Here is a 24,048-nt window from a genome sequence, read left to right as displayed (position 1 = left end):
ATCACTAACTAAGTTTTTATCGCCATTTTTTCACCACCATATGATGTGCTTTCCCTGTATATTGGATCCTTCATGTCTATACAGGCTGCCTAGATCTGGAAATTATTTGATGGTGCTATCTGACAGCATAAGCACCTTACAAAAAAACTGCTTTGTCAAACAACATTCTTTGCACTTGCAAGTCAAACATCACATTTTTTGGTATACTGTAAGTGCAGCCTGAAAATGTTGTGGCCACCTTTTTCTACAGTTGTGTAAAGTGAACTTAGGTGGATGGGAGATGATTGTCTGTTAACCTCTTATTACAGGTATTTTTATTGTTGTTTACATGTGTGAAACTATGTAAATAAACTGTCAAAACTTTACCAATCTACAGAATTCATTTTATATAAGCAGCACACCCTGCTGTAACAGAAAAAAGAAGAGAACCAGCTGAAAATGCTGCTGTCAAAGAACAAAAAAGGTGGATAAGGTCCTCTTTAAAAGACTCTGACAAAACAGTGGGGAACCAGCTGCCTCAATCCTTGTTCTGCCTTCCTCACCAGATAGAAAGAAAGAGGAGACATTGATGGTGGGAGAGAGAAAGTGGCAATAAAAGACAAAGAGAGATGGATGAAGACAATAGGAATGGGAGCCAAAGAGAGAGGAGACAGCGTAAATGAGAAAGACAGAGGAGTGGAGATGAATTCGTACGCGGTGTATAGGCGAACAAGAAGAAAAAAAAAAAAAAATAATTCCTGGATTTCCTGGTTATTAACACACATTTCCAATGTTAAAATACACTTCTTCCAAGGTGAAAAAATATAACTTTCCACAGTAAGTGACAGTATACTTTTCCTCGGAGCTGTAAAGATATCAATCCTTTGAATGTACAGGTTTTGCACACCACTGAGGAACTTCAGAGAACGAAAAACTTGGCAAGGAAAAAAAAAAAAAAAAATAGTTTTGAGAACATCTGTCATGTATAGCAATACTTACGTTGCATATTTTCATATTTTGATACGCTGCATATTTTCATGTTATGAAAGTATAGATTCGAGACAGCATGTCAGTTTGCAAAGCACAGAAATCGAGATTGAAATGCGCATTTGTAAGCTCCACGTGATCTCGTCAGCCAGTGACAGCACATATTCAGAGCACAGGACAGGTGACAACGTTAGCCAATAGCAAAATCACTGTTAATTAGTGCGAACACATAAATACAAAAAGTATTTGGTTTAAATTATAGCTCAAGAAAAGTTAAGCTTTCGCATAGAATATTGGTCTTCTTTGCATGTGTTACACTTTAAGATACAACACACAAATGTGCCAGTAAAATTTTAAATAATGACATTAATGTCTGGTCTTCTGGGCTCGAAAATCTTCTAAGTGGCTAGTCCTCCATGTTTTAAGCTTTAAACAAGAGTCAAACGCTCCATGATTTAAGAAATTCATTGCACATTCATACACGTAACATAATTCATCTTGCATAAAAGCAAATTTACTTTCGAACTAACGATTTTCGAGGCACCATTCATAATATTTTCCCCATGACCTGTTACAAATAGCTTCATTTCAGCAACTGCCAGAGAGCACCAGAAAACTGGCATTACTGCATGTTGGCAGCAACGATGCTGTAGAAAGCCCATATGTTCGTACATATAGAGTATTAAGAGATTTTACATGACGTTATATAAAAGGAACAGGATACTCCACGAGCATCAGAATTTCATACACACACTAAAATGCATAATTCAGCTTTAAGTGCACATTCGTATGTCCAGATTCACAATGAAATAGACCCCAACCTGATCTTAAGCTTTTCTGTGCAGTTTTTGGGATGCAAATTTTCCTGGAGTGCTGTATTCTCATGTTTGGTTCTTCATTATGGCATAAAGCCATATGTGCCAGGAGATTAAAATGGACACTTAAAATTCAGTGAACAGTTGAAAATAGCCAACAATGCAGAATGAAACACTTCATTTCCAATAAATTGTCTGCCTCTGGGGAGAAGATTAATAAAAGCCACATTTATTTAGCAAACCGACAAAAATAACTTCATTGTTTTGCAAGGCTGTCAAAAACATGGAAATAAAATAAAATCAGAAAGCTGAAACTAATAACATATATTACTCCCCCCCCCCCCCCTCCACCATAATTATGTGAATGTATTTTAATTCACTTGATAGCTCCTAACCACAGAAATCTGTTTTGTTTTCATTTGATGTAAGAAGTGTAAATCCGTTTTGTTTTCATTTGATGTGAGAAGTGCAAATGAAAAACAGCAAAATCACTAATCGTAAATACGGCTTACGTGGAGACTAACCCCCTCCTGACTACAACCCAGACTGCAATGCTCACGCATGAATCTGACAGCTCGGGCGCGCCAGAAAAATTTTTCGAGTAGCTTCTGGCTGCTTGTTGCTACTGCTGATACAGCCAACCGCCACACTTCTAGTATCGAGAACGGGGGGATACTGCCTGTACGCAGCTCAACTGCGCACGTGAATGAGCCTGCGGGCAACTGCTCAACCAAACTTAATTTAAACAGTTGTGACCTCACGCTCGTCAGCAGCAGTTTATTGTTATGAAGTATTCCATAGTCTTTGTCCTATAGCTGTTAATGTCAGTTCTTACCAGTCAAAATTACAAAAATTTAACTGAAGACTAAACAATGAAAAATTCACAGAATTCTAAAAAATTCCAGTTTCTTCCAGATGAAAAAATTCATGGGTTTTTCCCAGTGCATATACACCCTGTCATAGGCTTGGGGATCTGTAAACCCATCTCTCACTTCCCCCAAACCAGAAAAGTTAAACGCGAAAAAATTCTGCAAGGACTTGTACGGAAAGGAGACAATTATGGTTGAATACAAGGACAGCAAAGTAAGTGATAAAGAAAGGGACAATGGCAATGGGAAAGAAAAAGAATGGGACAAAGACAACAGCTGTGAGACAGAGAGAGAGAGAGAGAGAGAGAGTGAAAGGGGCAGAGGAGAAGAGCGAGATAAGGAAGAGCAAGTGAAAAGGATAAAGATAGTGACAGTAGGAGAGAGAGACAGGGGAAAGTACCAATTGGGGGTGGGGGGTTGGGGGGTGCAAGAGAGACCTATATAGACAGGAGCAGTGAGTGGGAGATGCTTCACTAAGAAGAGAGACTAAGTAAAAGGATTTAGGATATTATGTGTTGAAAGAGTACCAATATACTTGCGTGCCAAAATTTGTGGCGTACAAGGTGGAATGAGGACTGAGGGACCTCGTTCACCGATTTTCTGCAAGAGTCTTTTAATGAGAAGCATATTTGCCTTTTTTGTGCTTTGAGAGTATTTTTCAGCTGGTTGTAATATATATAATATTTAATTCTTGCACGAGTAACTAGTCTCCAATCGAGCACCTCCCCAGGTGGGGGATAGGAGGATGCTCACCAGATTTGGTGGTCTGAGTCATGTTTCAAGGCTCCACAACCTTAATCCTATTAACTGGCACATGCCAGACAAAACCATGAATTACAAGTAAAATTGTGGTTCATGTATGTAATAACAAAATTGCCCCAGGCGGTAAAATCCATCCACCTAGTGAAAAGGTGGTCATTCGGATTCTGGGGAGACTGGGCCTACACAATTTGTGAGTGAGCCCTCTGGAAAACTTCCGAAAAACAAACACAAGAACAAAAATTACACTGGAACAATAAACATACAGACACTGATACAACCAGGAAAATTACATATAGTAAAAGAAGAATTAAAGGGACTGAAATCCCAGCAGTACAAGAGACAAGGTTCCTGGATGATCAAATCACTTTATTGTTGAAATATTCGCTGTTAAATCTATAAAGTCTGTAAGAACCATTAACAATAGACTAATGTTTCTTAGGTTTAAAAATAAGAATAAAAACTACACTCTAATTAATGTACATGTACCTTGCAACATTGAAAATAGGAAGAACCGAGAAGAGGTAGATAAATTCTGGGAACGATTAGAACTTGAAATCTCTAAAATATCAAGAAATTACATCAAAATACTTGTTGGAGATTTCAACACACAGATTGGCAAAGAAAAAAAAAATTAGGAAGACAGCTGGCCTATACCCAGCACACAGAATGACCAACAAAAATGGTATGAGGCTAATCCACATCACGAAAATCAGTTCAACTTCCTTCAACAAGAAACCTAGTAAACAGAAAACGTGGAAATCCCCTATAAGCCAACTTGGAAAATGTTGGATAGACCACGTAGCCACCTCTTATGACTTCCAAAAAGAGATCAGAGATATCCAAGTTAAGAAACCCACAAATATTGACTCTGATCACTACCTCACAGTTCGAGTACAATTCACCACGAGCCAAAAAAACACCACAAACGCCAATGGTAGTTCCAAAATTTAATATACAAAAACTAACAGAACCATATGAAATAGAAAAATGGGAAAATTCTACTGCAAACAATTGGGAAAAATTCAAGACAAAAATCACAGAAATAGCCAAGGAACAAATACCGTTACAGAAGGAGTCCAAACATCCATGGTGGAATATAGGTTGTGAAAAGGCAGTTGAACTACGTAAAAAAGCCTTCGCAAAATACAGCTCGAATAAGAATGAGGAGAATCACCAAAACTTCCTACAAACACAAAAGGTTTCAAATAAAATTATCAGACAAGAGAAGAGAAAATAAGTAATGCAGCCACTAGAATCAGTAGAAACAGGTTTTAAAAATTATAATACACATGGATTCTACAAGACCTTTGTACACCAAATTAAAGGGTATAACCCTCAAAATGTTTGATTACGAAAACCAGATGGGAATTTAGCACTAAGCGACGAAGAAAATTGTGACGTACTATTTGGATATTTTGAAAAACAACTAAACTGTCCAGAACCAAGAGAAACCTTCCCAATATCCAACACCAAAGCCCCACATCAAAAATATTCTACACTGCCAACGGAAGAAGAAATTATCAAACACATAAAAAAAACACAAAAATAACAAAGCCTCTGGGGAGAATGGAATTGTAGCCGCATTTCTCAAAAGTCTAGGGCCTAATTCAACAAAAGAGCTAGTAAGAATTATTCAAAATATTTGTGTCACCAAAGAAATCCCAGAAGATTGGAAGTGTGCCTTAATACACCCATTACATAAAAAAGGGGACAAACATGATGTGAATAATTACAGAGGAATTTCTCTACTCCCTGTCACATATAAGATTTTATCAGCTTGTATTCTTGAAAGAGCACAACAACTGGTTTCAGGCCAAACAGATCATGCCCAGAGTGTAGCGGGACTTTCAATTTCGCCGCGCTACATTCGTTCCCTCAGATACAAAACATCCCGTCGCAGCAGTATGAGCGCTCGACGGCAGAAAAAAATACTAAAATTGTAACTCTTTTGTTGTTTTTCTATCCGTTTCTTGATTGTCTCTTGATAGCCGAAGCTTAAGGCAGACGTGATCTGATGAAGACGTTAAAAAAACTTATTAGCTAGTCTGGATCTGATTTTAATGTGTAGATATATTGTGGAAGTTGTTAAGAAATTCGGAGGATGGAAGTAGCAAAGTAAATTAAATTGCATACAGTATCAAGATGATTTTAATTGGTATAAATTAGTGATTCCTGGACGATTGCAAGATTTCGGAGCAGTCTTTTCACGCAGAAATGAAGGAGATTTTTGAAGACCTAGACGCCGCACGAAAGAAGACAAGTTAACCTGGTAAAGGATGAACTCTTATCTACGCCACTTCCCCCTGTCGGTTACATTTTGTTATTATCTGTTTCTTTTCAATAATTTTTGTAGTGGAAATTGGTTTAACTTTTGCTCAAAAACGCCACAAGGACCACCCCAACAATAGCTTTTCCGAATCACGAAGTCCGATAGCTTTTCTGTAATACGAAGTCCGATCTGCATTTCTTTCTTTCCCTTTTTTCATGGTCATTAACGATTTTAAAAAACCCATTTCTTCCCACATTTTCAACCTTTTCTTTTCTTTTTTTCTCTTCTCATTTTCTTTTTTATTAACCACTACAAGAGCAAATTTTTAACCTAAAATTAATCACAAGGATAAGTAACAAGAATACGTAACAAAGTATCACACTTTAAATATGTAGCAGAAATTCTCTGTGAAAAATATGCACAACAAGAAAGAATACAAAAAGCTCTTAAAGGTATAAGATTAGTGCAAAATCTCTATAATAAAAACGCTTATCTTTAAATGCCAAAATTAGACATTACAAAACAGTAATTAAACTATCAATGTTGTATGCCAGCGAAACCTTGGCACTAAATAGGAAAACTGATACAGAAAATCTAAAGAAAGAAGAAAGAAAAATAACTAGGAAAATTTTGGAACCAAGATGGATCAAGAATGGATACAGACTACATAAAACATCAAAAATTGAAGAATACTCTAACATAGAGACGGACATGAGGAAAAGACGCCTCAAATTCTATGGCCACATAATGAGGCTTCCTGAACACGGACAAACAAAAAGAATAGCAAAATACATAGATTCCCTTGCTAACGGAGGAGAATTGGTCCAAAACGTTAAAAAAAAAAAAAAAAAAAAAAAAAAAAAAAAAAAAAAAAAAAGCCAAAATCACCAGAGAAGAAATAGACATAAGGAACAATTTTAGAATAAAAGTAGAAAAATGGGAGGTTAAACCAGAAACAGAAGTCCGAAGAACCGGAACAAAATAGAGCAAAGAAAGAAGAGCTAAACTGTCGCAAACAATGAAAAAGTGGTGGGCAAATAAAAAGAATCAGAAGAACAAGAACGGAAAATGAACCATCTTTACTTAGCGTCTTCCACTCTGGGAGCTTTGCAACTAATAATAATAATAATAATAATAATAATAATATTTAATTTTCTTATTGTATAATTTATTATGAAACAGCAGTTATTCTAGATGTCCATCTCACAAATCAATACGTGCTGTGTCTCTTGTATTTCTTGTGATATTTTCATTCTGTTTCTGCGGCTTGAGGCTAGGAGTAGCCCAAATAAATCCTGATTGTGGAGAGCTTTATATACTGTCACGTGTCAATGGAAACATTCCAGTTCAGTACAAACAAGATGTCAAATTGCAATTTTATGCACCTTGGAGCCTCAAATGGGCTTGATGTAATATTCACTTTCAAGAAATTTTATGACAATGACAGCAAAACAGAAAGAACAATCTGTGTTTCCGCAAGCGGCAGGGTATGGCAAAAGTAAATAGTGATCATTGCTTGTGAAATGCTGCTGCTGTCAAACACATTTGAACTGTATACCCTATCACACTGATGTGAGCCTATAAATATGGTACATTGTTTCACTTATAGAATGAAGTATAACTAATGACTGGTTTCCAAAGTCACACATCGTTTTACACATTACTTACATGTTCAAATACCTTCCGGGAATACAGCTGGGTGATGCTGTTTACAACTGCCAATATTTCGACAGGTGACAACCCTGTCATTTTTGAGGCAAAACTGCAGCAAGCAAGTCCTGTGCAAGTGAATCTGATTGTGAGTAACACTGATTTCCAACATATTGTGTAGCAAAACACCTTGCTACTCTGTTGAGCCCAATAGTTGGTCAGTGTGAGCATCATGTTAGGAACACGGTAGATTCCTTACACTGACTAGAGGGAATGCATTTGAATGACTCTGATATTCTAGTAAGTTTTGATGTGGTCTCTCTCTTCAATTGTGTTCCTCTGTCTGTCGTGTTACAGTTGTTTGAGGATTAGGTTTGGTGTTGAATTAACAAATCTATTTCAATATGTGTTGACTTCCAATTCTTTTTATTCAATGACCAGTACTACAAGCAGACAGATGGCATTGTGATGGGAAGCCTGTTGTCACTATTATTGTAAATTTGTTAATGGAAGACTTCGAGGAACATGCCTCGGAGGTAGCAGTCTCAGCACCGATAATTCTATGAAATATAACAGCATGGAGATTTTGGCTTGCACTTCCAGCAGCTGGGATAGTGTTATTAATGAAGCAGATGAGATTAAATTAGCAAGTTGTTGTTGTTGTTGTTATTGTTGTCTTCAGTCCTGAGACTGGTTTGATGCAGCTCTCCATGTTACCGTATCCTGTGCAAGTTTCTTCATCTCCCAGTAGCTACTGCAACCTACATCCTTCTGAATCTGCTTAGTGTATTCATCTCTTGGTCTCCCTCTATGATTTTTACCCTCCACACTGCCCTCCAATGCTAAATTTGTGATCCCTTGATGCCTCAGAACATGTCCTACCAATCGGTCCCTTCTTCTCGTCAAGTTGTGCCACAAACTCCTCTTCTCCCCAATTCTATTCAATACCTTCTCATTAGTTGTGTGATCTACCCATCTAATCTTCAGCATTCTTCTGTAGCACCACATTTCAAAAGCTTCTATTCTCTTCCTGTCCAAACTATTTATCGTCCATGTTTCACTTCCATACATGGCTACACTCCAAACAAATATTTTCAGAAACGACTTCCTGGCACTTAACTCTATACTCGATGTTAACAAATTTCTCTTCTTCAGAAACGCTTTCCTTGCCATTGCCAGTCTACATTTTATATCCTCTCTATTTCGACCATCATCAGTTATTTTGCTCCCCAAATAGCAAAACTCCTTTACTACTTTAAGTGTCTCATTTCCTAATCTAATTCCCTCAGCATCACCTGACTTAATTCGACTACATTCCATTATCCTTGTTTTGCTTTTGTTGATGTTCATCTTATATCCTCCTTTCAAAACAATGCCCATTCCGTTCAACTGCTCTTCCAAGTCCTTTGCTATCTCTAACAGAATCACAATGTCATCGGCGAACCTCAAAGTTTTTACTTCTTCTCCATGGATTTTAATACCTACTCCGAATTTTTCTTTTGTTTCCTTTACTACTTGCTCAATATACAGATTGAATAACATTGGAGAGAGGCTACAACCCTGTCTCACTCCCTTCCCAACCTCTGCTTCCCTTTCGTGTCCCTCGACTCTTATAACTGCCATCTGGTTTCTGTACAAATTGTAAATAGCCTTTCGCTCCATGTATTTTACCCCTGCCACCTTTAGAATTTGGAAGAGAGTACTCCAGTCAACACTGTCAAAAGCTTTCTCTAAGTCTACAAATGCTAGAAATGTAGGTTTGCCTTTCCTTAATCTTTCTTCTAAGATAAGTCGTAAGGTCAGTATTGCCTCACGTGTTCCAATATTTCTACGGAATCCAAACTGATCTTTCCTGATGTCGGCTTCTACCAGTTTTTCCATTCGTCTGTAAAGAATTCGTGTTAGTATTTTGCAGCTGTGACTTATTAAACTGATAGTTCGGTAATCTTCACATCTGTCAACACCTGCTTTCTTTGGGATTGGAATTATTATATTCTTCTTGAAGTCTGAGGGTACTTCGCCTGTCTCATACATCTTCCTCACCAGATGGTAGAGTTTTGTCAGGACTGGCTCTCCCAAAGCCGTCAGTAGTTCTAATGGAATGTTGTCTACTCCCGGGGCCTTGTTTCGGCTCAGATCTTTCAGTGCTCTGTCGAACTCTTCACGCAGTAATGTATCTCCCATTTCATCTTCATCTACATTCTCTACCATTTCTATAATATTGTCCTCAAGTACATCATCCTTGTATAGACCCTCTATATACTCCTTCCATCTTTCTGCTTTCCCTTCTTTGGTTAGAACTGGGTTTCCATCTGAGCTCTTGATATTCATACAAGTGGTTCTCTTTTCTCCAAAGGTCTCTTTAATTTTCCTGTAGGCAGTATCTATCTTACCCCTAGTGAGATAAGCCTCTACATCCTTACATTTGTCCTCTAGCCATCCCTGCTTAGCCATTTTGCACTTCCTGTTGATATCATTTTTGAGACGTTTGTATTCCTTTTTGCCTGCTTCATTTACTGCATTTTTATATTTTCTCCTTTCATCAATTAAATTCAATATTTCTTCTGTTACCCAAGGATTTCTACTAGCCCTCGTCTTTTTACCTACTTGATCCTCTGCTGCCTTCACTACTTCAACCCTCAGAGCTACCCATTCGTCTTCTACTGTATTTCTTTCCTCCATTCCTGTCAATTGTTCCCTTACGCTCTCCTTGAAACTCTGTACATCCTCAGGTTCTTTCAGTTTATTCAGGTCCCATCTCCTTAAATTCCCACCTTTCTGCAGTTTCTTCAATTTTCATCTGCAGTTCATAACCAATAGATTGTGGTCAGAGTGCACATCTGCCCCTGGAAATGTCTTACAATTTAAAACCTGGTTCCTAAATCTCTGTCTTACCATTATATAATCTATCTGGTACCTTTTAGTATCTCCGGGATTCTTCCATGTATATAACCTTCTTTTATGATTCTTGAACCAAGTGTTAGTTATGATTAAGTTATGCTCTGTGCAAAATTCTACCAGACAGCTTCCTCTTTCATTTCTTAGCCCCAATCCATATTCACCTACTATGTTTCCTTCTCTCCCTTTTCCTACACTCGAATTCCAGTCACCCATGACTATTAAATTTTCGTCTCCCTTCACTAACCGTCTCCCTTCAGTAACCTTGCAAATAGAGATGGAGGCTTCTGCTTAAACTCTGCATGGAATCCTACTGTCCCCCATGTCAAAAACCATAGGGTTAATGCTAGTTTTTAATTTTCACTACTTTCACTATCAGTAACTTCTGGCATCAGTGATCTATGGTTGTGTGGTGACACTAGTATTTACAGTGAGTGAGTGTGTGTGAGTGTGTGTGTGTGTGAGTGGGGGGGGGGGGGGGGTAGGGGGGGGGTAGGTAGGTTTGTTGTTCTTTCTGCAATTGCCCTGAAAACTCACGTTTTAAATTCACTTGCACAGTGCTTACTTGCTGCAGTTTTGCCTTGAAAATGACAAGGTGTTCACCTGTCAAAATATTGGTGGTTGTTGAAGACGTCACCCTGCTGGATACGGCAGGAGAAACAGGTACCTACATGTTGTAAACAACTTAAAAATTGATGCTCTACACCCAAAATTACCATTAAATAAATTTTTATGTGCAAGTGACATTCCGTAGTGTTGTTGTTCCAGTGGTCTTCAGTCTGAAGACTGATTTGATGCAGCCCTCTATGCTGTTCTATTGTGAGTCTTGTTTCTACATTAACTACTGCAGCCTATACCTATTTCAAACTGCTGACTGAAGTCATTTCATCTCTCTATCTCCCCCTACAATATTTACCTCACACACTTCCTTCCATCAGAAATTTCAGTGATTCCTTGATAGCTTGGGAAGTGAACTATCAATCCTCTCTTCAAGACAAATTCTGCCATCAATTTCTTTTCCCTTCAATTTCAGTTAGTACCGACTCATTAGTTACCCCTTTTGTTCATCTAATCTTCAGTATTTATCCCTAGCACCACGCTTCATAAGCTTCTGTTCTCTTCTTGTCTGGACTGTTTATTGTCCACATTTCACTTCCATACGGATTTACGCTCCAGACAAATACTGTGCAAAATTTTTCCTAATATTTAAATTTATATTCGACATTAACAAATTCCTGCATTTTTTGAAATGATTTTCTTGCTCTTGTTGGTTTGCACTTCACATCCTCCTCATTTAGCCACTGTCAGCTATTTTGTGCCCAAAAAGCGAAACTTCTCAACTACTTCTAGAGCCTAATTTCCTTATCTAATTGCCTCAACATACACTGATTTAATTTTACTACAAAACATTACCATTGATATGCTTTTGTTGATGTTTGTCTCACATTCTCCTTTCAAGACACTATCCCTCTGTTAACTAACCTTCCAAGTTCTTGCCTTCTATGAAGGACTTGCAATGTCATAAACAAACATAAAAATTTTTATTTCTTCTCTCCGAACTTTAATTCCTTCCCGTATTTCTTGTTGGCTTCCTTTGCTGCTTGCTCAGTGCACAGACTGAATAACATGGAGGACACTCTACAGCCCTGTCTTTGCTACACTATTAAAATCTAACCATTTGCTGTTGGCCTGAGCTACCACAGCAAATATTACCTAATTTGAGCTTGCTTTAATGGTTGAGCATACATCATCACAATCTGCACAACAATTAGCTGACATGTTTCAAAAATTATTAGAGGGCAGTGAATCTGTTAGAATAAATGAATACACACCATATGAAATTAATATGACTTAGGACAACAAATAAAGCAACATTACAGGTAACACTAAGTGACAGTTAGCAACTCCTTTCTTTTACCTGTCCTGTAAGACGCCCAAACAGACCCAGTGCAGCCTTTATCAGTCTCCGTGATGGCACACCGGCATTATCTGGGAGGTTGTTTGCCACTGCTTTCACCAGGATTCGAAGGACATCCTCATCGACATGCTTAGCTTTGAGGTCCAATATCCTGTGATATGCTTGTATGACCTGCAGTGAGAAATATGCAACAAAATGGTAGTGCAAAAGCAAAGAAATCCATGTGACACTGTATCTTTTTTCATCAGACTGGATATTATTTACTTATTGTTAGCACACTAATGTGGTTCTGAATTATAGTAATGGATGTTGTTTTACAATATGGTAGGAGAGCAAAACATTTCTTTCGTTCATTCATCACATTATGTAGTTTGCGTCATGAAAGAGAAGCTTCAAAAATGTGAAATGAGTCAAGGAATACAGAAATAAAAAGAGAAGTGACTCTATTAAATTAAATCACTGTACAAACACAATACTATGACTGTATTGATTAATATTATTTGCACTTGCACCAGCTAAATATAACGTGGTAAGTTATACGAGAAGCTGCCCTCCCCACCCAAGCAATTATTATTATTATTATTATTTTTCAAGGAAGAGCATTTCTTAAACTATTTTTCTACAAAGTTGCTGCAATTTTTCAGACATTTATCATAGCGTAAAACCATTTTTCTATGCCTTCTTCATACAAAAATTCTGCCAGTGAAGATATCCACTGCTGAAACCCATTTTTTGCATCATTAAAGTTGTTAAAGTGTCCTCTCCAAAACAACGCCTCCAAGTTCAAGAGTAAGTTGTAGTCAGAAGGTGCGAGACTGGAACTGTAGGGTGGATGATTGAACAGCTCCCAACTGAATTTTTTAATAAGACTTTGATTAACACCAGCAGAGTGGGATCATGCACTGTCATGAAGCAACACAATGCCCTGACTGAGCATTCCACACCTTTTACTTTGAATTGTGTGCCAAAAGTTTTTCCTCAGCGTTCCACATTATTGTACCGCATTGGTAGTTTCACCTATGGGAAGAAACTCAACAAGCAGAATACTCAGTCTGTCCCAGAACACAGTATATTTGACATTTTTTGCACTGACAACATTGTTTTGAATTTTGTTTTATGGGGGGATCATGAGTGTGTCCACTCCATTGACTGTTGTTTCAATTCTGTAGTGACATGACGAACCCAAGTTTCATCACCAGCCACAAATATGTTTAAAAATTCATCTACTCTCATCACTGTATCAGGTAAGAAATGTCAAAGCACTGCCAAGTCACTTCTTGTGGACATCCGTAAGCATTTTCGGAAACCAACTGAAACACAATTCACAAAAATTTAGGTGATTCATGAGAATCTCATCCAATACAGTTTTTGAAATTTATGGAAGTTCAACACAAAGCGTTCTTATTGTGGAATGTCTGTTTTCACAAATTTTCTCATTCACTTTCTCAACCAAATCATCACTGACAACAGAAGACCAACCTCTCTGTGCTTCATCATGAACAATTGTTCGTCCATCATTAAACTGTCTCACCCACTTTCTAACCATTCCATCAAACACTACATTTCCACCATAAATCTCTACAAATTGATGAAGAATTTAATTTAGCTTAACGTTCTTTGTGTTCAAAAAAGGATTACAGAACGCTCTTCACAGTTGGCAGGTTCAGAGACTGTCCTAAACATATTGAAGGATTACTAACAAATGTAAATACAATACAATCTGGCTGTCATGACATAAGTGGAAAGATAATGAACCAGAAAGAAAAGTGCAAATGTGAGGAACTGCGACACTAGTACTGCAGCGGTCATAGAATGAAATGGTACTTGCTTTCTGGACATGGGTCAATCCAAATGAAGTGGTCCAATAAAAATTAAGTTGGTTGCTTGACCATTTTTAAATATTTTAATTTTTTATGTGATTACCCTATAATTGAGAAGTTCAAAACAGTTTTTAAAAAAATTATACCTTTCACCTTTACTGAATGGTGGCCATTTTCATCTGTAAGCGTGCAACGATGTTTCAGTTTACAGACATTAGCAAAAATATGAATATCTCTGCACTGGATTAAGTTACAACATTGCAATTGACATGATTATTTTTAGAAAAGTGTCCTCTACAACATTGTCTATTACACAAAATACCCTAAATTCAAAAATAACCAGTCAAAATGACCTCCAAAGTTTGGTATCCAAATTTTCAAAAATCCACTTTTTAGGCCCAAAAATAACAAACAAGGAGTGATTTATGAGAGTCTATTTTTTCCTATAGTTAGATACCATACACTACTAGCCTCATATAGAGCAAGAACACTTACAAATCTTTCCTTAATTTTTTTATGAATTTTTGAAATTTGAAAATTTTCATTTTTTGTAAAGTTTGGGGTTAGTTATCTCAGGTGGGACTGAATATAAAAATAAGATTTTTGCACAGTTTGTACACCTATATGGTAGCAACGTACTGTAAAAATTTCAATACTGATATCTGACTGTGAACAAAGATTTGAATTTTTGAAAATGAGGAGGAAATTCACACACCACAAACCACATTACAGTAAAGGGTGATGGGACTATATGCCTCTGTACAAGTCCAGTTTCTCTCATCTTGTGTTCATATAAATCAAATGTGTATGTTGGAGGCAATAAAACTATTCTGCAGTCAACTGCAAATGCTGGTACTCAAAATTTTCTCAATAGTGTTTCATGGAAATACCATTGGCTTCCTTCTGGGGATTCCTATTTGAATTCACAAAACATCTTCGTAATTTGATGTTGATCAAACTTGGAGTAAAAAATCTAGCAGCACACCTTTGAATTGCTTCAATGAATAACTTTAATCCAAACATAGCGTTTAAATTTTTAATCATCATGACTGTGTCAAGCAGCACACCATCAACATAGTATTTGAACACTACAGGGTTGTTTTTCCCATTCATCTGCATTAACTTACATTTTTCTACATTTAGAGGAAGCTGCCATGATCACATCAAACAGAAATTGTGTCGAAGTCATCCTGCATCTCCCTACAAAATCAACCAATGGAAAGTACAGGACGGAATAACAAAAATATTAGGAAAGGAATAGATCGGTATTCACATTACAGAGCAGTTGTTGAGTCACAGGCATGTGCAACGAAAAGACAACTAAACATTTCACCTTTTGGCTAGAAGCCTTCTTCCAAAATAGAGAACATGCAGACATTCAGACAAGCACAACTCACATACATATGCCCACTGTCTCCAACCACATAACTGCACCTGACTGCAGACAGCGGAAACTGACACTTGTTTATCTGACTTGTGTTTACAATAATTTTTATAGATCATTCCAGACAAATGTTGATTGGTTGCTACAAATAGAACACAATTACCACCTTAGCCTCTCGCTGCCCATTAACATGACATTTATCCTTGAAGCCAATGCAATATCTGGTCATGGTGACCACTAAAACATAAGTAACATCTGTGCGACTACGTAACTTCTTCAGCAGTCGGCTGCTTTTGTGGCAAAATGGCACATACTGTCAAACGCTCAGTTGTTCACAGAGAATTAATATAACAGCTGCACAGAGAACAGTTAATAAATAACAGCACACATGCAACTTGCTCTGATGCCCAATGTATTGAGATTCAAATGTGAACATTGTTGCACTGTAGTGAAATTGCTCAAGGTTTATACTTACGTCTTCAAACTCTGCGCAGTCAGTGCTCACAATCATGAGATTGTCCCACACTTTCCAGTTCTCAAAATTACATTTGAGAGCTTCTTTCAGTGCCTTCCAGGCGCGAGCCTTTTGACCCAGTTTTACGTAGGCCTTCGCCAGATTGTTCCAAGCCTCGAAGTTCTGGAGGGAAAAAACGTAGCATTATCTTAAGTAAGATTTCACGTGAATGGTAGAAACACTGAAACAAATATCGTTTCTGGTGAACCAACACTACAACTACTGTTGCACAATTTATTGAGAGTAAAGTACAGATAAAAATGAAAAGGTAATTAATATGGCTATCAAGTAAATCAGAAGAAATTCTGCAGTGGTGAATGAAAAGTTAAAGTCTGTAGCACGAGCTTAGGACCAGGTATCGATTCCTTCACTTTGGCACTAGAAGGAGGTGGGCAGTGAGTGTGGTGGCCTGGGCACTTTTTACACCCAGGAATGATCTTCCGGTACTCATTTGATGACAGTGACAGGCTGAGTGGACCTGGGACCATCCTGGAGGGGGGGGGGGGGGGGGGGGGGTGGTGACTGTAAAGAGGAAAAATACCCATTCCTAGCAGACATTGAACCAAGGACCTCCAAGACCATAGTTTACCGCTCTACCTGCTAGACCACTGGGCCACCAGCGATGCATTAAAATACATAAAAGAAATTTTGTATATCAGACTGCCCCTTTGCTTGGTGGAGAGGGGCAAGTCAGAGACATACAGTTGTATAAACTTTATAAAGGCAAGAAAGTGAGTTAAGTTTTCATCAGTGTATGACATGAAAGAGTGCAGTGTGACTAACACAATAATACTCTGGATACTGCTATCTAGGAGAAACTTTTCAGGCATTTCAATACAACTTCACGTTTATTAATAAAATATGGGTGATCACAGTCCAAAAGGGAGATCATATATAATAATAATAATAATAATAATAATAATAATAATAATAATAATACCACACGGGGAGACAGATATTCATTAGTGCACAAGTTGGTAACGTTTTTTCACAAGTTTAATAAACACAACTCATACAGATAACAGAGACTTGTCATCAATAATACACACATCAAAAAAAGTTTTGCATCACCTCGGTTCCAAGAGTTCCGGAACTTGTACAGAAAATTGGAATAGACATCAACATTAACATCATTTCCGCCCTTTTTATTGCTCATGAAAACCATACACTGCATGTTGTACCACCATACAATGAGACCTTCAGAGGTAGTGGTCCAGATTGCTGTACATACCAGTACCTCTAATACCCAGTAGCAAGTCCTCTTGCATTAATGCATGCCTGTATTCATCGTGATATACTACAAGTTCATCAAGGCACTGTTGGTCCAGATCGTCCCACTCCTCAACGCGATTCAGCGTAGATCCCTCAGAGTGGTTGATGGGTCACATCATCCATAAACAGCCCTTTCCAATCAACCCCACACATTTTCGATATGGTTCATGTCTGGAGAACATGCCGGCCACTCTAGTCGAGCAATGTCATTATCCTGAATCAAGTCATTCACGAGATGTGCACGATGGGGGTGTGAACTGTTGTCCATGAAGACAAATTCCTCGTCAATATGTTGTCGATATTGTGGCACTATTGGTCGGAGGATGGCATTCACATATCGTACAGCCATTACAGTACCTTCTGTGACAACCAGCGGCGTACGTCAGCCCCACATAATGCCACCGCAAAACAGCAGGGGACCTCCACCTTGCTGCACTCGCTGGACAGTGTGTCTAAGGCATTCAGCCTGACCGAGCTGCCTCCAAACACGTCTCCGACGATTGTCTGGTTGAAGGCATATGCGACACTCATTCATGAAGAGAACGTGATGTCAATCCTAAGCTGTCCATTCGCCATGTTGTCGTGCCCATCTGTATCGCACTGCACGGTGTCGTGGTTGCAAATATGGATCTCGCCATGGATGTAGGAAGTGAAGTTGCGCATCATGCAGCCTATTGTGCACAGTTTGAGTCATGACACGACATCTTGTGGCTGCATGAAAAGAATTATTCAACATGGTGGCGTTGCTGTCAGGGTTCCTCCGAGCCATAATCTGTAGGTAGTGGTCACCCACTGCAGTAGTAGCCCTTGGGCAGCATGAGCAAGGCATGTCATCGACAGTTCCTGTCTCTCTGTATCTCCTCTGTACCCGAACAACACGCTTTGGTTCACTCTGAGACGCGTGGACACTTCCCTTGTTGGTAGCCCATCCCGGCACAAAGTAACAATGAGGACACGATCAAACCGCGGTATTGACCATCTAGGCATGGTTGAACTACAGACAACACGAGCTGTGTACCTCCTTCCTGGTGGAATGACTGGAACTGATTGGCTGTCGGACCCCCTCTGTCTAATAGGCGCTGCTCATGCATGGTTTGGGCAGGTTTAGTGGCATCTCTGAATAGTCAAAGGGACTTTGTCTGTGGTCAATATTGACAGTCAATGTCCATCTTCAGGAGTTCTGGGAACCAGGGTGATGCTAAACTTTTTTTGGTGTGTGTATATTTAAAACGGTTTGCCAATGCTTGGGTAACCATTTGATTCTGTGACTGCAGAAATCACATGGTTTTCAGATAAGGAGCTCATCGAGCCAACTTCAGAGCACATTTTCATGCAGGAAGTTCTCTGAAAGTTGTTTAATAGACAGCAGAAAAAATGAAAGTCTGAGGGCTTAAGATCAGGTGAATAAGGTTGGTACAGAATGGCTTCCCAACTCAACTCCTGTGTAGTGTTTTTTGTCAGTCTAACAGGATGGGGGTGGCCACTATTACGTACTAGCATTACTTCGCGCAGTCTTCCTGGTTCTTGTTCTTGGGCTGCATCTGCAAGACATCTCAGATGTTGACAATAACTCTCAGCAGCAGTGATGGTCACACCTTGGAAGCAGTTCGCAGTACACCACACCATCGCTGTTCCACCAGATTCATAACATCTTTTATGGATGCACGCAAGTCTCTGTATGGGGAGTTGCTGCTTTGTTTGGGCTCAAGCATTCCTTCATTTTCCTTATGCTAGCATAAAGACACTATTTCTTGTCACCAGTAACAATATAGGACAAAATGATCTGTGTTGCTCATGAACCAGCTGATGACGAGCAAGGAGAGATGTGCATATGGCCATCTACATATTTTTGTAATTTTGGGTCTGAGCATGCGTTACCCATACACTTGATTTTTTATCACACCCTGAAAATCTGCTTGGATGTGGAGGGTTACCAATGTTAAAACAATCCTCCTTAAAACAAGAAAATCATTTTCTTGTTGTGCTCTGTCCAATGGCATTATCCCCACACACGGTGCAAATTTTTCTGGCTGACTCCATTGCTGTCACCCCTCCAATGAACTCAAATAGAAGAATATGTCAGAAATGTCCTGATTTCTCCACTTGGCACTCCTTTTTCTGTATCCAAAGGTCCACTCAATACTCCAAATGACAATCCTACCTCCACTGCCACTTGGAAGAGTTGCGAGGAAGGATAATTAATGCGGCTGCTGATATTGACCATGATGAGGTGAGAAAGGTCTGAAAAGCAATGTCTGATTTCAGCTCTGAATAAAAACTGATAATGAGAAAGGGACAGTATTGGATATTATTCGAGGAGGTTCTCAATAAGTTACTAGACAGCAAAAAGAACTCTTATTTCTGTTGCAGCCAACATGTTGGAAAAGTTCAAGAAATTAGGCTGTTTGATGAGTCTCAAGATTCACATTTTCAACAGCCACTTTTATTTTTTCCTGGTTGGTTCGTTGGGGGGAGGGGACCAAACGTCGAGGTCATCGGTCCCATCGTATTAGGGAAGGATGGGGAAGGAAGTTGCCTGTGCCCTTTCAGAGGAACCATCCCAGAATTGCCTCAAGAGATTTAGGGAAATCACGCAAAACCTAAATCAGGATGGCTGGTCGTGGATTTGAGCCGTGGTCCTCCTAAATGCAAGTCCAGTGCGCTAACCCAACTATGTGAGTGAAGACCAAGGTGATTGCTTTCATATACACATGTAGCTTATATAAACTGTGCAATACATGTTTCACTATAATAGCCCTAATGAACTGTATCTCACATAATAATCTCAGGACTATGTATTCTGCTTAGGCTCACTCAAAGTTGAAACCTGGGATAGAATTCTGGTTAATCTGTGGAGGAAGCAAGAAATCTTTCAGACTGTAGGAAAAAAATAAGGAGACAAAAGAACATCATGCAGGTGACTACTCACAGAAAATAAATGTCTACCCCTTCCCTGCAAACAGATATTACAAAATGTTATTACTGTAAAAGAAAAACTGAACAGTAGTGATCGTCATATCTCACACTGTCAATCTGAGTACAGTTTCTATACAAGATAGATGGATGATGTGTATGTTCAGCAGGCAAATACAGCACTATTCCAAAAAAGGCATACTTCATCCTAGAATCAAACTGTGTAATGCCGTTACTCAGATACATGCAAATAATAGCAGATAAGGTTAAATACAAATTATCAGTAAAACATTACTTGTTTGAGAACCGCTTCTGCTCTGTGACAGAGTATCCAGAAAAATAATACTGTGCCATCCATTGATACTATAAAATATGTCCTCAGCAGTACATTATTACGTGTCATATTATTTCTAGCTGAATAATAATTGTGTTTTAGTGTACGAAATGTTAGTAGTATTACACAGTACACCACGACATTTGCACAACTATGAAACAAACAAATGTCCACATCGAAAAAATTAAATTACTTTTCATTCCAATTATGTGTTTTGCTACCTTTCTACTTTGCAGTTAAGTCGCCCTATGAGAAAACTATGGGACAGAATGTAACTGTGGTAAGATGTGGATTCAGTGTTCAAAACACAACGAGATTAAGCTATTACTTAACAAAATGTGTGTGTGTGTGTGTGTGTGTGTGTGTGTGTGTGTGCGCACACGCGCGCGTGAGAGAGAGAGAGATTGCACACGCTCATGGATTTCAATGAAGCAGCTGTTGGCCTAAGAACCTGAAACAGATGCATCATGAAGCACTTACCAAAGCCCCAGGACTAAACAATTCTCACTCACTTCATTATCTAGCTACAACACTCAACAGTACCACTTCAGTACTAAATAGAGATAAGCTTCAATTTGGGTGTCATGTGGCACTCTGGGTTTTATGTACACAGGTACATGACACTGCCATAATAACTACCTCGTTATCGAGGGCACAGTAGCGGCGGTAAGCAGTAGCACACATGTCCCACTGGCTTTCCTCGAGGCAGGCAAAACCGAGCCTGGACCACAGACCTGCCTGCAAGCTGTTGATTTCGAGGGATTTTGAGAGATGTTGAATGGCCTTGTCATACTGAAACATAAAACACACAATTTCATTGCAATACCTGCAGTTGAACATCTTTTTTGTTGTAAGTAGTAGCATGCCAAGGAAGATTGGTGCAATAAAGTTAAGTACACGAGAGTGTCTGGCAATGATGCACATGCTCAACAATAAAATCTTAAGTATAAAGAGGAGAATGGTGTACATGATGCATGATGAATATCTGTCTTGAAACTTTCTGGTATTTTAGAACTGTTTGCCGTGCCTCGATCCCAGAACCTCACCCGTCATAAGCGGCCCTTTGGCAGCTGAGCAATCTCGACACGATCCACGACCCATCCTCGCAGCTTCAATTTGGCCGGCAGATCCCTTCTGATTCTCAAACTTCAATGGAAGTCTTCAACATATCTTTCCGAATTAGCTTTCCCGAAAGAAAGGAAGGTATAAAGAAAAACTTTGGAAGCTATCAAGATACTGGTCGAACTGAAGCTGTAAGGTTGGGTTGAGAGTTGTTCCCAGGTAGCGTAGTCAGTAACTTGCATCAGTTAATTGTATATTCGTAGACCATAATAGTGTTCCCCTGCTATGATATGTAAAAAGTCAATTTTACAATTATAGACATCTCCACAGTGGAAAATATGAAAACAAGCTGACATTCTTAAGGTGTGTTTTCTTTTTTCTCTCACCTTGTGGGTTGTGTGTGAACAAAAACTTTCCTGGACCAACAAAAACTTTTAAACAGTCACAAAGTTTCAAAATAGTACATACATTGCTGCAGAGTGCAAGTTCCATTCTAGCATAAACTACTGGAAGATGCTGTTTTATTTTACAACTAAATACCTTATAACACTACATTAGGTGAATTTGAATATCAATCGTGTCAGAAACTGGGTTTTGCAGTCCTAGTTTGTACTTTTTACTGTTAGACCATTAAGAAAGGTAGAAGCCATTTCCCCCTCCCAACATCAGCCTTCCCATGAAAAAATTATCCTTGAAAGAATCATCTGATCCAGAGGAACAATGATAATCAGAATGAGAGTAGGTTGCAGCATGAAAGCCCAAAGTAAAACCATTCCAAAAAGCCGGCTTGTTTTTGTTACGGCGTAGAACAATGTTAGCATACAACTAGCCTTTGTGCAAATCCTGAATTGCCAATTACACTTCCTTTAATATCTGCTACTACATGTACACTCAGTTTGCAGGTTGATGAGGCACGAGATCAGTATGTGGCACACCACCATCTGAGATTACAAACAGTGGAAGGAACAAAGCTGTATCTTGAATAAAATAACTTTGTGACTAACAGACTGCAGCATCGAGGACAACGTTGCCAATGCACAGCCAGCCACATTGTACATGGCTCTGCTCGTAACTGCAAACAGGTAAAACAGCATGTGGCACTCGAGAAAGAGCTACAAGAGGCCACCCCTACCACTCGATGCAAAATGTCATTCACAATGTTGTTTCAATCCAAGTATAACTACTTACCATGTAGTTGGGGTGTTTAGCACTCAACTGGCACAGTGTTTTCACTTTTTTTGCATGTTCCATATATCATGTTCACAGTAACTCATCATGATGTGGACTTTGTCAGTAGGCTTATGAATGGTACCACTTTGTCTGTCTGAGGTAGGGAGGTCTGGAATGGGGCCCACTCAACCTCGTGAGACCAAATGCAAAGTTGATAATTAATTGAAACCCTCAGTTGCCGACAGGTGTTGTTGATGTACCTCGATGGGGACAGCTGAAAATGTGCCCCCCTAGCAGTTGCACTATTCACCTGTGTCCTCCATGGCTCAGATGGATAGTGTGTCTGTCATGTAAGCAGGAGATCCCAGGTTCGAGTCCCAGTCGGGGCACACATTTTCAGCTGTCCACATTGAGGTAAATCAACGACACCTGTCGGCAGCTGAGGGTTTCGATTAATTACCATTTATTCTAGAGAAGCTGCACGGTTGTCAATGGTGTCTGTTCTTTCGGGAACAGTTACTATCTTCATACATAAACAAAAATCTGCTCGAATAAAAATGCTGCAGCAGCTTCCGAATTCATCTACTGGCAATAACAGCAGGAAGCAGCAAACGTGAATTGTAGCTTATTGCACCCCAGACCATAAGACCTAGGGTAGAGCCACTGTGTCTTGGATGAATGTGCTCTACGAGACAATGTTCACCGGCATACGTCATATGTGCAAACAACCATCACTCGTGTGCAGGCAGAATCTGCTTTCATCGCCGAACACCACGGCATTTTCAGACTCGCTAAGTTGGCTGTAGGAGACACGAGTGTGTCCCAGTAGCATGGCTGCCTGCTTGCTTCACACATCTGGACCACACTGAGCCTTCTGGCTGCTAGTAGTCCCTTTTAAGGGGACACACAGGTAACTATGCCACTACACTGTCTGTTGGTGGATGAAATTGTAATCATTACCAGTCCACTTACTACTCCCCAGGTGGATATGTCATCATTGGATCAAAATCGGTGTACTATTCCCCCACCCCCTCCAGCAGTGTATTTTTATGGTTGTACATTTCACTTCTTCCTGTGCAAGACTGAGCAGTATATATATATATATACATCTAATTGGGTACTATTTTTGTTCCTAGTGTCATATTCAGGACCACTACCATTACTTTGAATAGTGCCAGAGTCTTCTCTAAAATCATATAATGGTAAGTCCAGATTGGAATATCAACAGTTAAGAAAAGATAGATTGTAACTCACCATAAAGAGACATTGAGTTGCACACAGCCACAACAAAAAGACTGTTACACAATGAGCTTTTGGCCAAAGCCTTCTTCAGAAAAGAAAGAAAACACACACACACACACACACACACACACACACACACACACGCACACACGACTGCTATCTGCCCAGAGGCAACTGCTATGTTGAACAA

The 24,048-nt window shown here is 39.1% G+C and overlaps 1 protein-coding gene across 2 annotated transcripts in view; it reads right to left on the bottom strand.

Moving 5' to 3' along the window:
* Positions 1–24,048, bottom strand: part of LOC124550857 (tetratricopeptide repeat protein 27) — a 141,083-nt gene that overhangs the window by 32,014 nt on the left and 85,021 nt on the right. For both annotated transcript variants that reach the window (XR_006967733.1, XM_047125597.1), the window contains exons 11-13: positions 21,024–21,176; positions 15,827–15,988; positions 12,148–12,318 (exon numbers count right to left, since the gene is read on the bottom strand). Coding sequence is in view for 1 of the 2 variants with exons in the window: in XM_047125597.1 (XP_046981553.1) it covers positions 12,148–12,318; positions 15,827–15,988; positions 21,024–21,176 (486 nt within the window). In the remaining variant the exon portion in view is untranslated. The remainder of the gene's footprint in view (positions 1–12,147; positions 12,319–15,826; positions 15,989–21,023; positions 21,177–24,048) is intronic.

The sequence above is a fragment of the Schistocerca americana genome, chromosome 9 (genome assembly GCF_021461395.2).
Source record: "Schistocerca americana isolate TAMUIC-IGC-003095 chromosome 9, iqSchAmer2.1, whole genome shotgun sequence".
Classification (NCBI taxonomy): Eukaryota; Metazoa; Arthropoda; class Insecta; order Orthoptera; family Acrididae; genus Schistocerca; species Schistocerca americana.
The sequence above is the reverse complement of the archived record's forward strand: the minus strand, read 5'-3'. Positions and strand labels throughout refer to the sequence as shown.